The sequence below is a fragment of the Pleurodeles waltl genome, chromosome 3_1 (assembly GCF_031143425.1).
Source record: "Pleurodeles waltl isolate 20211129_DDA chromosome 3_1, aPleWal1.hap1.20221129, whole genome shotgun sequence".
Lineage (NCBI taxonomy): Eukaryota > Metazoa > Chordata > Amphibia > Caudata > Salamandridae > Pleurodeles > Pleurodeles waltl.
This window is the reverse complement of record NC_090440.1, coordinates 243053235-243068986: the sequence shown is the minus strand read 5'-3', so window position 1 is coordinate 243068986 and position 15752 is coordinate 243053235. Positions and strand designations below refer to the sequence as shown.

Below are 15752 nucleotides of genomic sequence, written 5' to 3'. Positions count from 1 at the left end.
CACTTTCTCTTTGTAAGAAGCACTGGCATGATTTCAAGCGCAGAACTAGTCTGCTACAGTTCTTCTGACCTCAGCCACACTGTTGACTACTATGGACTGCCAAATGGCCTCCCTACCTATTGGCAATTTAGAGGTGACGGAGCTGGTGTTGGTGCACTGTCACCTCTGATCAGTATTTTATTTTCCTCCTGACAACCTTCCCTTGCTCCTTATGTGACTCTGCATGGGCATCCTGGCTGTACCTGGCTCAAAGGGGGTCTTCCTGTCCAGGATTCAAAATTTTTCAATTTTCAGGCATTTTCGCAAGCTTTTTCTGGATACTTTTAGCCGAAAAGGGACACTATTCGGATTAGCGTCACATAACTTACCACAAATCAGGTTAGCACCACTTTTGCAGCAATAGCGTCCTTTACTTTTGTGACACGTCTCTTAAGTTAGTGCCACTTTGCGCCACGAAGCTTTCCTTGGCACCACGTTGCGCAATACTATAAATATGGCGCTAATGTGACGCAAGGAAATTTAGTACGGCATTACATTTTAGGTAAACCTGGGCTTTAGTTTGCTATGGTGTTTGAGTGAGGAGGAAGAATTCAGTAACGGAAATATGTAGAATGAAAGCAGTCACGTAGGTCCCACAGAAGTGCATTCTAGAAAATGTCATTCCAAATCTGAAGACGAACGGAAAATATAATGCATTCTTTTACAGTATCTGTATAGCACATTATAACTGACAAAGGAGAAAGCATAACGGAGGATGTCGGATGTGCGTTCAAATGATACAATTCCGCCACAGACGTTTGAGAGGGTGTTGTAAATAGCTTAGAGGTAGATTACAGGGCTACGTTTTGGCTTTACCAATAGTTTGTATTCATGCATTATTCTAGGTTTAAAAAATGTTTTCATCCTTGTAGGATTTATAGTAATGTTTTTTTACTACAAGATAGTGCGATATGCTATTTGTGGCAAATGGCAGCGAGCTTGGACTGCCCCATTGACTGGTTCTAAATGAGCTAAGGCGCTCAAGTACAAGAACGTCTCTAGTACTGCTTTTTGCGTGGTTCAATTTCAGAGGTTACACCGGGCACATCTACCCCATAAAGATGCAGTAAATCACATTCAACACAATCAGATGCGTGCCCCACCTGTAGATGTAGCAGGGCAGATTTTACAAACGATTCGGACCTGCTCAGTGGTTTGTGAATATTGGGCAGAGATGGCGGCGGCACTGTGCCATTAGTGCGAGTGGACTGCTCTTACACTGCATATTGGGATTACACCCTCTGCACACAAAAAAAGTAACATTTATTCATCACAAGTTCTCATATTTCACACTATTGCTGGCCAAACGTAAGACTTGATAGACACAAGGTCCCTCCTTAAAACTGATACCAAGATGTTGGAGTGGTGGTTAGCCGACGATAACTGCACAGATGAAAAGCTGCACGCAGATGTGCGAGAGACGACATGTAGAAGGAGAGGCGGAGTATGGGGGAGTCCATGTCGAAGCCTCCCCATGATTTACAAACACGTAACTCCTTATAAATGTAGATCTATGTGTACTTCTGCTTTCTTATAGAGCCGTCAGAAAATGTATTCTTACAGTTATGTTGACATTGTCTCCCCCCGATATTACATTTTTTTCGTGAAGAGTATAAAATGTTTAAAAAGCAATACCCGTGTAGCTGATGAAAAATAAAGTCACTAACGCTTTGAATATGAACCAGTTTATAGTAGTTTAGAAAATACATTTGGGTTCAAATTCATAGCTAAGCTTTAAAACTGTTTCAGCACCACTGAATTTGCCTTTTAAATTCACATGATAAAAAGTCACAAGATGGTTGCTGAATTCAGAGTGTAATCTGAGAATTAATTTAAATAAACTCACTCAAATGGAGCCGAGACCATTTCCTTTAACTACCTTTTTAAGTCTCACAAGACATTGGATGCTGTTGTGTGCTTTTTAGGTTAGGCCAAAAAGGACATTTACTCTGCAGTTCACTTAAGGCTTCTAATGCCAACGAGGGCATTGAATAAGCACATTCAAGGGATGAACGCAAACATACAGCATGGCCATCCCAGCAACAAAAGGTTGTCTTTAAGCCTCTAGGGACAGGTAATGGTTCTGAAATTTGGTGTACGCTTTACAACAGTTCCGAGAGTAATTTTCTGTATAACTTCCTATGATGGGCTTCTTCCACAATAGTTCAAAAGATATCAAAGGTTTTAGTCTTCAGTTGCAAAGACATTTGTTGTGTAGTGGATTCCAGTTTAAAAACAAAGTCTAATCCCAGTAGCAAAAATGGGCACCATCAAAACTCCGCCATGTTTATTCCTTAAGTGAGCCAGATCTAGGCAACCTGTGAAACCCAAAACGTTCTTTTTAAGTAATTATAACATTTAGGAAAATTGTGGGAGAACTTTAAACCCAAATATACTTAACATCTTACCTGTGAGAATTTACAGATGCGAACAGCAATATGAAGAAATGGAATTAAGATACGGGATATAACAGCACTACTAAGTTTTATAAACACTGCTACGTAAAGGGAATAAAAAAAAGTCTACAGATAAAGGTGGCTAGGAAGATTGAAATGATTACCAAAAAATAAAGCTACATAATTTGTAAACAACCACCTTGGTGACTAACTCCTTATCAAGCCATCACTTTCACCTGCCCTGCCACCTTACCCCCGGACATGATTTGTTACATATTTTATTCATCATCCAAACCTTGCATAATTGTACATAACCACATTTTCTTTAAAAAGATTGGAAAATGTAGAGCAACTTGTCCACTTTCCAAAATTCCTTCAAGCACATACATCTTTCCTCATTTTCCCTTTTTACATTATTCTTTGAACAGGCCTGGTTTTGAACTCCTGCTGGCATTTCTGTATTTTGCAGGGTTTGTATTGCTTCCCTCTCTCAGGTACAACTCCTTTTACCAGTTATCAAAGAGGAAACATTTTTAATCTTACTCTTCCTCTCAAATGAAAGGTACAGTATTAAGAGTGTCTACAGTCTTCACAGCCACCTCATTATCCAGTGATGAGCACAAAAACTCAAATTAAATTCATTGTTTTTACCGACTGAGAATCTATACACTGTCCTCCAATGCATTTTAATCTTAAATACACACATTTGGGACAAATTGCATACCATTGTCAGTTAATATGACTCGATTAGTAACCTCTTATGGTTATACAATGACCAGTCCTAACTGTTTCATGTTCCATAGTGCCCCTCAGTGACCAAGGGAAGCTATTTTCCCTTGGTCACTGGACTCACTACACATTTCACGACAAGACCCTCCATAATTCAGAGTATCCATTGTAGGCCACCAAAATCTTTGATCATTTCTTTAGTTGTACTTCAAGTGATAAATTTAACTGACTGCAAATGGCATACCCCAAAGAAAAACTTAACCCAAGAACCACAAGGAATGGACTTCTGTAGAGTAACTAATCATAATCCTTGGTTGCACCTTCTCTTAGCAAAGGGTTGGTTAGAGTCACAATGAAGATGTATCTGGTTGGATGGCTGGATTGAGAATACAATTTTGCAGTTGAAGTTCTGCCTGGGCTCAAATAAAGCAGCTGATTGTCAGGGTTGTCAGTGGAGCAGGACATTGGAGAAAAGATGGAGAATGGTTTGGCTATGTGGGTGTGTAAAGTGGCTTCAGACAAATGGGGAAACTAGGCAAGAAAGCTGTTCGAGAGGATTAAGAGTTTAATTGGTGAAGGATGGTGTGCTAGATCTGCAAAGGGAATATTGAAGGAATTTTTACAGTTTCCTGTTTAACTTTGTATTGAGGGTTGACTGGGCACTTCTTCCACTGTTATTGTAGGAAGTTCACAACTGCAATATTCCAGACAGTATACATAACACCAGAGTAAGTACAAACATTATGCAAAACCTTTTGGCCAGATTAATCTGTAAGCAACTTGCTAATTGTTTTAGATGGTGAAATGATTGAGGTGGTGAAGACCAAAGCTAAGTCCTTTAGTTGAGGACCAGAACAACGAAGACCCCATTTGTGTATAGCCTATACTTCAAGAAAGTGTTTGGATGTCTACTGCAATATGCAAGTAAAGGAGTGATAGACCACACTGGTTGTCCATGAGTAATAATGGCTAGTACCCTCGTTGCCCATATTAAACATTGCAAGGGTGCTTGGTGCAAAACAAGCCTACCTTTGCTGTAAAGCCATTTAAGTCATGTCTTTTAGGCACATTTTAGAAACTAGACCTGATGCTTGTGCCTTTTAGCAGTTATTTTATTCGGCTTCATTTTTATTATTTTAGCCTAGGCCACATTTGTGGTGATGTTTTATTTTCTTTATCTAGTTGTTCTTTCGCTTAGGGAAGCATTCTGTTTGTAGCAAGACATTCTCACTTTGCGATTCCCTCAAGGCTGGAGCAAGAGAGTTACCAGCAAAGTGGTACACTGCGTCTCAAATATTCACAGAAACAAACATTCTTACTTGGGGACATTCTCAGAACAAGCTGTTTTATTATAAAAACAGCTCTGTCCCATACACGTTAGAGGGAGATTCCTGCCTGATGACCATAACTGCATGCTGATTGACTTTGCTACAGCTGCTTGCTGAGACTACAGGTTCCCTGGCCTACATGGGGATGGTGTTTAGACAACAGGCTTCCTTGCTCGGCTATGGAGGTCTTCCTAGGGGGGAAAACCTGAAGGGCAGATTAGGGTTTAGCACACTGTGCTCTAACAGCTTAGGTAGGAACAATATTACGATTAGTGACAGGATGGTGGGGCATTTGTGTTTCACTCGGTCATCATTTTGCTTCTAGTATGTTTCCATCATCCTAATTATTGTATTTAATGCCTTTTTTTTATAAGATGCAGTTGTTTCAATAAATATTTGAACTATTCTTTGCCTCAGTTTGTCCTTGCAGGTGTGAGACTAATTGACTTCAGGGAAATCATGGTATCAGATCTTTTTCTCTGTTAATCTTGACATGTGCCCGGTTGCCACATCTCTCCCCTGCTCTTGGGCAGAGGTGAGGTGCTGTTAGCCAGAAAACCAGATTAGGCTGACAGGTGTCAGTGTGGGATTGGACTCAGTTTCCCACAATTCAGGTGATATTGTCACCCAAATCCAGCAGCCTCATTAGGATGAGTTTATGAGTCATCTTATGCTGATGAGCAACAATGGACTGAAATGCTAGGACCAGTTTTTACCTTCATAATGTTGGAGTGATTTTTTTTGTTTTTAAAATCAAAGATGAAATAGTGGAATACAGACTAATGTCTTCAACTGAGAAGTCTGAGGTCATCCAAGATGGAGGGATTTAGGAAGATTTTAGTGGAAGAGTTTGCACCTAGGCCTATAGGGACGTTGCACAAGGACACTAAGCAATGCCAAATGTTCAGAGTAGGTCCATTGATAAGGTACATTAGCTATAGTCTACTACTCGACTTGCTGATACAACGGAGTATTAAACCATGAGACCTAGTCCCCTACGACTGGACAGTCTTCTGTATGGGCTTAAAAGGCTGCAATCCTCGAAACCGATATTTATTAGTATGGCAACAATCGGTTTCTGAAAGATTGGTCTTGCATATAGTTTTCCCTTATTATGTAATGTGTCCTGGTCAAAGGATTGATGCTGGAATTAAGGCATTATGCACTGGCCTTTGGATAGATCTTGAATCTAAATTAATTCAGCCAAAGCACCGCCAGGGTAATGTGGGTCTGTATAGTTGGGAGTGTTCTACAAACTAAAGGAATTATACAAACTGCTCCAGTCCCAAAGTCAACTGATCTTGGTGTCTAGGAAAAAAAAAAGTCTGCAAATAGCTTTCTTTTTTGCATTATATATTGTCTAGTTTCACATTCTCATAGGATCAAATTTAGAAACTCATTCTCAAGTACAAGAGACAGTTTGTTAATACTGAAGCGATTTCCCATACTGTAGAATGCGAACACAAAAATACAACAAAAATTGCACAGTATTTATATTCATCACTCTTATCAAAACCATTAAACTTCGTCAAGTTCTGTCAACTAAACTTTTTTTGTTTTTACAGATTACATTATCTTAATTAAATTGCACACAAAACAAAATCTTATAATGCATAAATATTTCCTTATTACACATGGTACAAAAATACTTATATTTTTGCTCTGTATTCCCATAAGGATGGCATGATATTTGGCAAGATTGGAATCTCTCCAATCAAAAGGAATTAAATAGTCTGGTGCAAGAATACTGAGCCAGACAAACGAGGAAAGAACCAGTGAATGATACTGAAAGATTTTGGATTTCTGTTATGGCTGGAAATCCAACAACAGTATAGCATAACAGTGTAGACAGGGAACAGTTGAACATACTTAAGCTACGTCTTCACAGAAGCAAGTAAAACAAACTTGGATCAATGACTAGGCCGAGGCCTGCAGCTATGATTACACATTGCACTAGAAAAACCACACAAGTTACGTTTTCTTAATTCATGCCAGAAATTTTAACATGCAAAACGGATTGTCTTTCGTTTCCTTTCAGATTTGCATTTACGTTTCTCAGGACTAAGTTCTGAAACCAGTGCTGTGGTACAAAAGAGCCATCCAGGACAGAGCCTCTGAAGTTAGATCGCATGTTCAACCAACATTGCTGCAACGGAAAAATTTGTCCATTTGAAGAATGATAACTGAAAGTTCACCATGGTTTCAATCCAGTGCCTGAGAGGACAGACACGTGGCACAAGTTACTGTTCTTGGAGGAAATTGATGTTTTGACAGCAAAAATCGGCACCTGTGTACACAAAGATTGATCGTTTCTGTCCTGGCACGTAGCTCCTCCGAGACCAAATGAATAAGGGAACTCAAGGCAAGAAGAGAATCTGTAAAAAAACAAATGACAAAAAAATAAGTTACTTGCATGCAGCCAATCGTAGCACACATTAAGCACAGGCAACAAAATACAGGCTTGTCCTCTTTAAGGCTGCAGATTTTCACAATGCGTTCATTAGTCGGTAGTGATGGTTTCAATGTTTGGTTTCCTACCATTAGAAACACTCAATTTCTGCAGAGACCACAATTACTAAATAGTGATTTTGCCAAATTCTGGTTTCAGATCACCCAGCACCGCCTGACAAAACACTTTGCTGTAACATTTTGCTACATCAAGATAAATCAATCAGGAACCTTAGAGTGCGGCTATTCATCCGTTCGGGCCTCAAGGTGCAGGGGGAGGAGTACCGGGGAGGGGTGGTGATGAGGGATGTACTACAGCTCAGTCCAGGTGCTTGATGGCTGGTTCAGTCAAAGAGCCAGGTCTTAAGGTCCTTTCTGAATTGAGGCAGAGGATTGCCTGAGATGAAGAGGAAAAGAGTTCCAGGTCTTAGTGGAGAGGTAGAAGTCTCTTCCTCCGGCTGTGGTCTTGCAGGTCTGCAGAATGGTGGCCAGGGCCAGATGAGCAGAACAGAGCTGTCTGATGGGCATGTGGAAAGCGAGGTGGTGGTTGAGGTATGCAGGTCTAAGGTTGTAGAGGACCTTGAAGGAGATTCTTTCACTGATAGGGAGCCAGTGGAGTGCTCAGGTGCCTAGCAATGTGGCTGCGGCAAGGGATGTCCAGGGTAAGTCTAGCAGTGGCATTCTGGATTCTTTGCAGCTTCTTTTGGCGCTTCTGGAAGGTGCCGGCGTAGTGTTGCTGTAGTCAAGCTTGCTGCTGATGAGCACCTGGCGGGCTGCTGTTCTGGATTTGACTGGGATCCACTTGAAGACCTTTCAGAGCATGTGGAAGCATGAGGAGAGACCGAGTTGTCTTTTTGGCTCACAGCGAGAAGTTGAGGGTGATGCAGAGGTTAAAAGCGTGGTCAGTGTGGGGGGGCTCCGGACACTGCGGTCCACCAGGAGTTGGCCCAGGCAGAGGGGGTGGTGCCCAAAATGAGGAGCTCTGCCTTGTCGGAGTTGAGCCAGGCAGCGACTACTCTGCAGTCCACAACGTCAGGTGGGGTGTTGCAGTGTAGTCCAAGTCAACCTTAGTGCTCATGTACACTGGTGCTCCAGGGTCTGAGAAACACTTTTGACACTTCTGTTGGCCAGTATGCTGTGCAGGGGGTGGGAGCTGCTAAGTGCAGGTGGTGTAGAAGAACACATTTGCCAGTTTCAAAACTTAAGACAACTTCAATAACTATGAATTAGGCTTTATTTGCCACAATGAACGGCATCTTAATACATTAAACTGCAGTTCATAATGCAAGGTCCCCTCTACAGTTGCAGTTAGAAAGATCTCAAAACAATATACCCAGTTATGGTACAAATTGCCCCTGCATTGTTTGAGGAGCTCCGCAATCTATTTAGAGTCCCCTGGGAAGGAATTGTGCAGACATTCTAGTGCCTGGTAAATCATGGAGGCTTCCACAGTATCTATATCTCAAACTAGCCTCAGTAGAATGTATGAGCAATTTAGCAGAGGATTTTTCCTTTTCTATCCAACAGTTGATTATGTAAGGTCTCCAAGGACATTAAACACCATTTGTTCGTAAGCAGTCCTCTGGAAAGTTACAAAAGGTCTGTGTTCATTGCTATTATAAAACTTATTTTAAAGTGATCACGCAATTTTGTAACAGCCAAACACATACATAAAAAATAGATGTCTCCAACTTGTAGGATATTTAATAGGATATACATTTAATACAATGCCTGTCCTCCGAGGGTTAACACTATGCTATGTAGGTTATTATAGCATATGAATTGTGTTACTGTGCAACTGTAAGTAGTACTCTAATCTCCAATGTGTTATGTATTTGCTTCTACACCAAATAAAATTAATGTTGCTAAATCAACGGGTTGTGGATTAAAAAAAAATAGATGCCACTTTCAACAAAATAATATGGGTTCTGTGAGCACAGAGATTGTTGTGAATAATTTGTCTTCACGTAATCATACTTATGTGCTAATGTGTGAAATAATTAGATTATAAACGTATGTTAACACAAAAATTGTGCTCTTAGTGGCCACCATCAAGCAAAAGGCCTGCATATGTTTTCTAATGTCATTAATATTGCAATGAAAAAATATTCTGGTCTCTAAGAGCATGTTCTCTGCTAAAATAAATGCTGAAATAGAGTATTTCTTGGTCTTTGCCGAGTCTGAAGCAGAGCAAGGCCACTTTGTGATATCTGTATTAAATGTTTCTAGTGTACTGTTATTATGACTTCATGTCCATTGCTTAACAGAGTTCATTTATTGAACTTGCATATTTGTCTGTAGTTTGGTTTCTAACTAATGTTTTTCTGAACTGAATGGTGCGGAAGAAATGTTTCCATGTTTTTGTATTCACTGTCCAGCAACAGCGTATTCGGAAGGTACCAAACAATGGATCTACAGATGAAGCCGGAGAAGGAAGGGTACAAGATACATTTTGTATTAGAGTTTCATCAATAGAGCAATAACCCATGAAACTTTATGGAGCTAACATTTAATATAAGTGACATCCAATAACTGTCTCATTGGTTAAAATATAAGGTGAAAAGAATATATCCAATCACATGAGTTTGGCAAGTTTAATTCAGTTACCATTGGTATGGGCATTTTTACTTTCCTGGGTTCCAGACACTTTACTCCGTACATTAGGTGTGATCTGTCACTTTGACACTTCATGCTTTGCCAGACAGTCTGGCATTCGGGTGTTTTCTTATTTTTAGAGTTTGTCAGTTCAGTACTGAACTTCTGCTTTAATTGTTTAGTGATCTTATAGTCCAAATTCTAAACCATTCCCTTACCTTGTTCCTGTCCAATGCTGATGTTGCTGTCCCCAGGACAAAGTTATAATCTGATTGCTGAGTACCTTAAGGGCAGGTAAATTTATAGATATGTATACTACGTTTTTTTGTTTCTCAGGTACCAACTGTTATTGTTCTAATACTGCCTCTTATTTTGATAGTGCCATAGCTAGGTGTTTTCTAAATGTGTTACTAAACCTTGAAGCCCAACATGTTAATGCTAAGTAGTGGTTAGTGAGGTGTTACTCATACTCCTGAATGGTCGATTATTTTAATTTGTTGATTCAATGTATTCAATTTCTCTTGCTCAAATTCTATTGCTATGGTTGTGAATTTTCTATTGAATGAATACTTTTTGCTGCTTTGAATAAGCTTGGGTTCATTTGCCGATTCAATCAGCCTTTGTTTCTTTACATGTATCAATTGAACTTAATATTCAGGACTTTAGCATTGTTAATATATAGAGAAACAAATATTATAATTTCTTAATAAACTGGTGGGGGTATTAATGTTCGTGTGTTTACTTTGGGTTTATAATGATGTATAGTGTATTTTTTTATATTTAACTATGCTTCTGATGTTTTCTTTAAAGCAAATTCGGTTCATCGACCTGTAGTATGAAATCCGCTATCTAGTCTATTGTGACTAAAATACAGCAGAGATTTCTGCTTTAACAGTTCTAATGACAGTGCGGAATAACCACTTACTGAGTAACGCTTTCCTCCGCCGTAGGAAAATCAAAGCATTCTTCCCCAAAAGTAATTGAACTCTGTCCATTAAAGGCAACCATGAAATCCTTTTGTGCTTAGACTGCTGTACGTTCTGAACAGGGGATTTCCATGCCTATTTGCACAAGCCATATTGGCACTTCTCATTTCCAAGTGGAGTGAATTGTGGCTTTTTATATTTAACTTGCAACAAACCGAAGCCCAAAAGGTACACTAGTGGAATTGTGAATTGGTGCTGTTCTGCCAGTGGTGAAAGTAGCTGCCTTTCACTAACCAATCTAGGTAGGGGGGGCTAATGCATAGCTTTAGCTCGTAGATGCAATTATTTTCTGAACTCTAAATGCCACCTTCATTCTGAAGGGTAACACAAAGATCATGCCCCCTCCCCCAACCACAAACTTGAGTTGTATAGGGTGCATTGATGTGAAAGGTCAAGCTGTCCGTCCAGCATGTTGAATGTGAATACCGAATATGGATTTATGTAGTGCAGCAGTTGCCTGTGCTAGGACTTTAAGGCAATGAGGAGTTTGCCAACTGAAAATTAATCCAATAGGGGAAAATGAAAATGTCACTTACCCAGTGTACATCTGTTCGTGGCATTAGTCGCTGCAGATTCACATGTTTGGCACAGTCCGCTGCCTGGTGTTGGGCTCGGAGTATTACAAGTTGTTTTTCTTCGAAGAAGTCTTTTTGGTCACGGGACCGAAGGACTCCTCCCTCCTCGGCTCCATTGCGCATGGGCGTCGACTCCATCTTAGATTGTTTTCCCCGCAGAGGGTGAGGATGGAGTTGTTTGGTATAAATAGTGCCCATGCAATGGAGTGAATATGTAAGTACGTTAAGAGTTTCTAATAATTATTTACAAATGTTCAGATGTTTAAGATTTATGATCTACTTCTAAACGGCTACAGGCTTCCCGGGGAGGTGGGAGGGTACATGTGAATCTGCAGCGACTAATGCCACGAACAGATGTACACTGGGTAAGTGACATTTTCAGTTCGATGGCATATGTTGCTGCAGATACACATGTTTGGCATAGACTATAAAGCAGTTACCTCCCCTAAAAGCGGTGGTTTAGCCTGTAGGAGTTGAAGTAGTTTGGAATAATGTTCTTAGTACAGCTTGGCCCACTGTAGCTTGTTGTGCATTTAGTACGTCTACACAGTAGTGTTTAGTAAACGTATGAGGCGTAGACCAGGTTGCAGCCTTACATATTTCGCTCATAGGAATGTTTCCTAGAAAGGCCATTGTAGCACCTTTCTTTCTGGTTGAGTGTGCCTTTGGTGTAATAGGCAATTCTCTTTTGGCTTTAAGATAGCATGTTTGAATGCATCTGACTATCCATCTAGCAATGCCTTGTTTAGAGATTGGATTTCCTATGTGTGGTTTTTGAAAAGCTATGAACAGTTGTTTTGTTTTCCTGATTAGCTTTGTTCTGTCAATGTAATACATTAGTGCTCTTTTGATGTCTAATGTATGTAGTGCCCTTTCAGCCACAGAATTTGGTTGTGGGAAGAACACTGGCAATTCTACTGTTTGATTTAAATGGAATGGTGAGATTACTTTTGGCAGAAATTTTGGATTTGTTCTTAGAACTATTTTATTGTTGTGTATTTGAATAAATGGTTCTTGTATGGTAAATGCCTGTATTTCACTTACTCTTCTGAGGGATGTGATTGCAATGAGAAATGCGACCTTCCAGGTTAGATATTGCATTTCACAGGAATGCATGGGTTCGAAAGGTGGACCCATGAGTCTTGTTAAGACGATGTTAAGATTCCATGAAGGAACTGGTGGTGTTCTTGGTGGTATAATTCTTTTTAGCCCTTCCATGAATGCTTTAATAACTGGTATTCTAAATAGAGACGATGAATGAGTAGTTTGTAGGTAAGCAGATATTGCTGCGAGGTGTATTTTTATAGATGAAAAAGCGAGATTTGCTTTTTGCAAATGTAGTAAGTATCCTACTATGTCTTTAGTAGAGGCATGTAATGGTTGTATTTGATTGGCATGGCAGTAGTAAACAAATCTTTTCCACTTAGATGCATAGCAGTGTCTAGTGGAAGGTTTTCTAGCTTGTTTTATGACCTCCATGCATTCTTGTGTGAGGTCTAAGTGTCCGAATTCTAGGATTTCAGGAGCCAAATTGCCAGATTCAATGATGCTGGGTTTGGATGCCTGATCTGTTGTTTGTGTTGTGTTAACAGATCTGGCCTGTTGGGTAGTTTGACATGCGGTACTAGTGAAAGGTCTAGTAGAGTTGTATACCAAGGTTGTCTTGCCCATGTGGGTGCTATCAGTATGAGTTTGAGTTGGTTTTGACTCAACCAGGTCATGGACATTACACTGGCACATGGCTTGCGGGCCTGTAATGGTCGCTCCCGTTCGGACCCTAATCTCCACCCTACATTTAGGCGCGGGTCACAGAAGAGCCAAATAGATTATATCTTGCTCGATATCCGCTTGTGGGGCCATATGGTCGACATGAACATTGTAGAACATGAGGAAAGTGACCACGAACCACTGATTTTATCGCTTAGGAATTTATTACCCCTTCCTGAAGTCTCTTGTCCCAAGACCTACGGACAACAGCTCGCACTGTCCAATAATAGACGTAATGTTAGATGGGAATCCCTGAACACTGACACAACCATTTTGACAACGGCGTATAGGCAGCTGGCAGATCATATGGACCATATATCTCAATTTCCAGAAGATAGTGGTGGGCTTATAGCAGCCCACACACAATTTTTTAACTCCTTAAAAAATCTATTTACCAAAGAGTCGGTGAGAGAACCTAAAAAGAAATGTAATGCAAGATGGTTCAACGCCGCATGTAGAGAAGCACAGCACAAATTGCTGAGAGCTCTAAGAGGAGGTCAGATAGACTTTATAAGGGAAACTAGGAAAGCCTATAAACAGGAACAAGCTAGAGCCCGTAGGAAATGGGACGAATCAAGATGGGTCTCCCTTCTGGAATCTGCTAAAATAAACGACACCTCTAAATTTTGGAAATTGGTGGCTGATGCCAGCGATGAACCTAACTGTTTGCCTGGCGCCTCAATACTCCCTGTAGAGTGGACCGATCATTTTTCCCGATTATATCTTGGGACCATTGGTGCCACCGCCAGGGAACTGACCCACATCATGACCACTGAGACCCCCAAAATTGAATTTTCCCTGGCAGAAACCAAGGCTGCGATTGTCTCACTTAAATGGGGAAAGGCCCCCGGCCTTGACAAAATACCAGGTGATCTCTACAAGACTGACCCAGATGTTTGGGCTCCATATTTAAACCTCATCTCTAATGTGATAGCTGCAGGAGCACCTGTTCCGAGCTCCTGGTTAGGCGCAGAGATGGTTCCCATTTTTAAGAAAGGCAACCCCTCTAACCCTGCTAACTACCGCCCAATCTCCTTACTCGACAACTTCCCAAAAATTTTTGCAAAGCAAACTTTGTCTTGTCTAGAGGAATGGATTTTGGAAAACAATGCCATTTCTGATCTACAAGCAGGGTTTAGACCAGCAATCAGTACCATAGATCAAGTACTAAGATTTCTAACAATAAAATGGAATACTGTAGAAGTAGGAGGGGGCAACCTTTATGTAGTTTTTATCGATCTTAGAGCCGCGTTTGATCTGGTCCCTAGAAATCAGTTATGGCTGACACTAGCCAACATGGGTGTCCCGCATGGCCTTTTGAAACTTATCGCCCGACTACATGAGAATACCTATGCCCAAATTAGGAATGGCAAGAATGGTGATCTTACTGAACCAGTGGCTATCGAGAGAGGAGTCAGACAGGGGTGTGTGTTGGCCCCAACTCTTTTTCTTTTATATATTAATAACTGTATCAAGTACTTAGTAAATTGCACAAATGACTCCCCCATGCAGGCTGGAACCAAAGTCCCTTGCTTACTCTATGCAGACGACACTATTCTTCTGTCTAAATCATCTATGGGAATACAAAATCTGGTCAACCAGTTCGGTGCATACTGCAGAGACTTTGGGTTAGACATTAATCTTAAGAAAACCAAACTCATGATATACAGCGCCAGGAAAAAGAAGCTCAGCGCAAACACAAAGATGGATTCAATCCTTGTGGAGAGAGTAATGGAATATGATTCTCTGGGCATCAGACTATCTGACAAGGGCGGTTGGGATCCAGCTATAAGGAAAGGGGCATTAACAATCAGCCAAAGATGTGGAGTAATAGGACGTAAAGCTAGCACCGCAACAAGCCCCCCTCTGATCCTCATCTCTGAAATTTACAAAGTACAAATCCGTGCTGCGGCCCTGTATGGAGCTGAACTTTGGGGATCCCACAGACAAATGGATACTCTTCAAACCAAAGAAAATAACTTCTTCAGACACATAGCCAGACTGGGGAGGGGTACACCAATGCTCCCCCTCAGACTGGACCTGGGTCTACACAGTATCAAAGACATAGCATATCTAAGACCACTCCTGTACTGGGTCAGACTATGGAAAACGGATGAACTCGAACCCTACAGGGCAGCAGTTAAAGAACTACTGCCACCTCGTCATGGATGGGAAAAAGTATGGTGGCTTAGGGAGATGAAAGCAGCATGGACCAAACTGAGTCTATCCCATTATTGGGAGAATCGCGAGATGATTCCTGGCAATGCTAAACGCCTGATCAAAGACCACTATTGGGAAAAGATCTATGAGGAATCCCTCGGCTCAAATAGTTCAGGTCGGCTGACAGCAGAGTTCCTGCTGGTAAAGCATGTTCCTCTGTCTGAAAGCTTCCTGGACCTCCCTATACCAGCCCACGCTCGCTCCTTATTACTCCAACTTAGGTACGGAACATTGGCAGTCAACAGTTTCACGGCCGGCTGGTCGACCAACAGTTCTCCATCGGACAAATGTATAAACTGTCACCTATGTAAGGAAACTTATGAACACGTTCTATTTTTTTGCCCTCTGTATAAATGTCCTCGAGGGAAGTGGATTACCCCTCTGTGCAGAACACTGCCCTCGCCATCTCGCAATAATGTACTCAGAATATGTAAATATGATACTTCCATACTGACAGTGTGCTCTGTTTCCAAATATTTGGCAGCAGCATGGAAAATTCGCAGCAGGATTATTTCAGATCCCAATCCATCAGTTGAAGAGCGGTCTAGCAGCCAGTAAACCAGCATTCGATCATATTAGTCTGGGACTCTAACGAAAACCGAGACCTATCATGGATATTAGATTGTATCCCCGAGTATGCTGTTTAGTGGGTTACCACAACTATATAAT

At 41.0% G+C, this 15752-nt stretch overlaps 1 protein-coding gene across 2 annotated transcripts in view; it reads right to left on the bottom strand.

The window, feature by feature from the left end:
- Positions 1-5828: 5828 nt before the first annotated feature.
- RBPMS2 (RNA binding protein, mRNA processing factor 2) overlaps positions 5829-15752 on the bottom strand; it is a 200920-nt gene continuing 190996 nt past the window's right edge. For both annotated transcript variants that reach the window (XM_069222325.1, XM_069222324.1), the window contains one exon: positions 5829-6867. Coding sequence is in view for 1 of the 2 variants with exons in the window: in XM_069222324.1 (XP_069078425.1) it covers positions 6695-6867 (173 nt within the window). In the remaining variant the exon portion in view is untranslated. The remainder of the gene's footprint in view (positions 6868-15752) is intronic.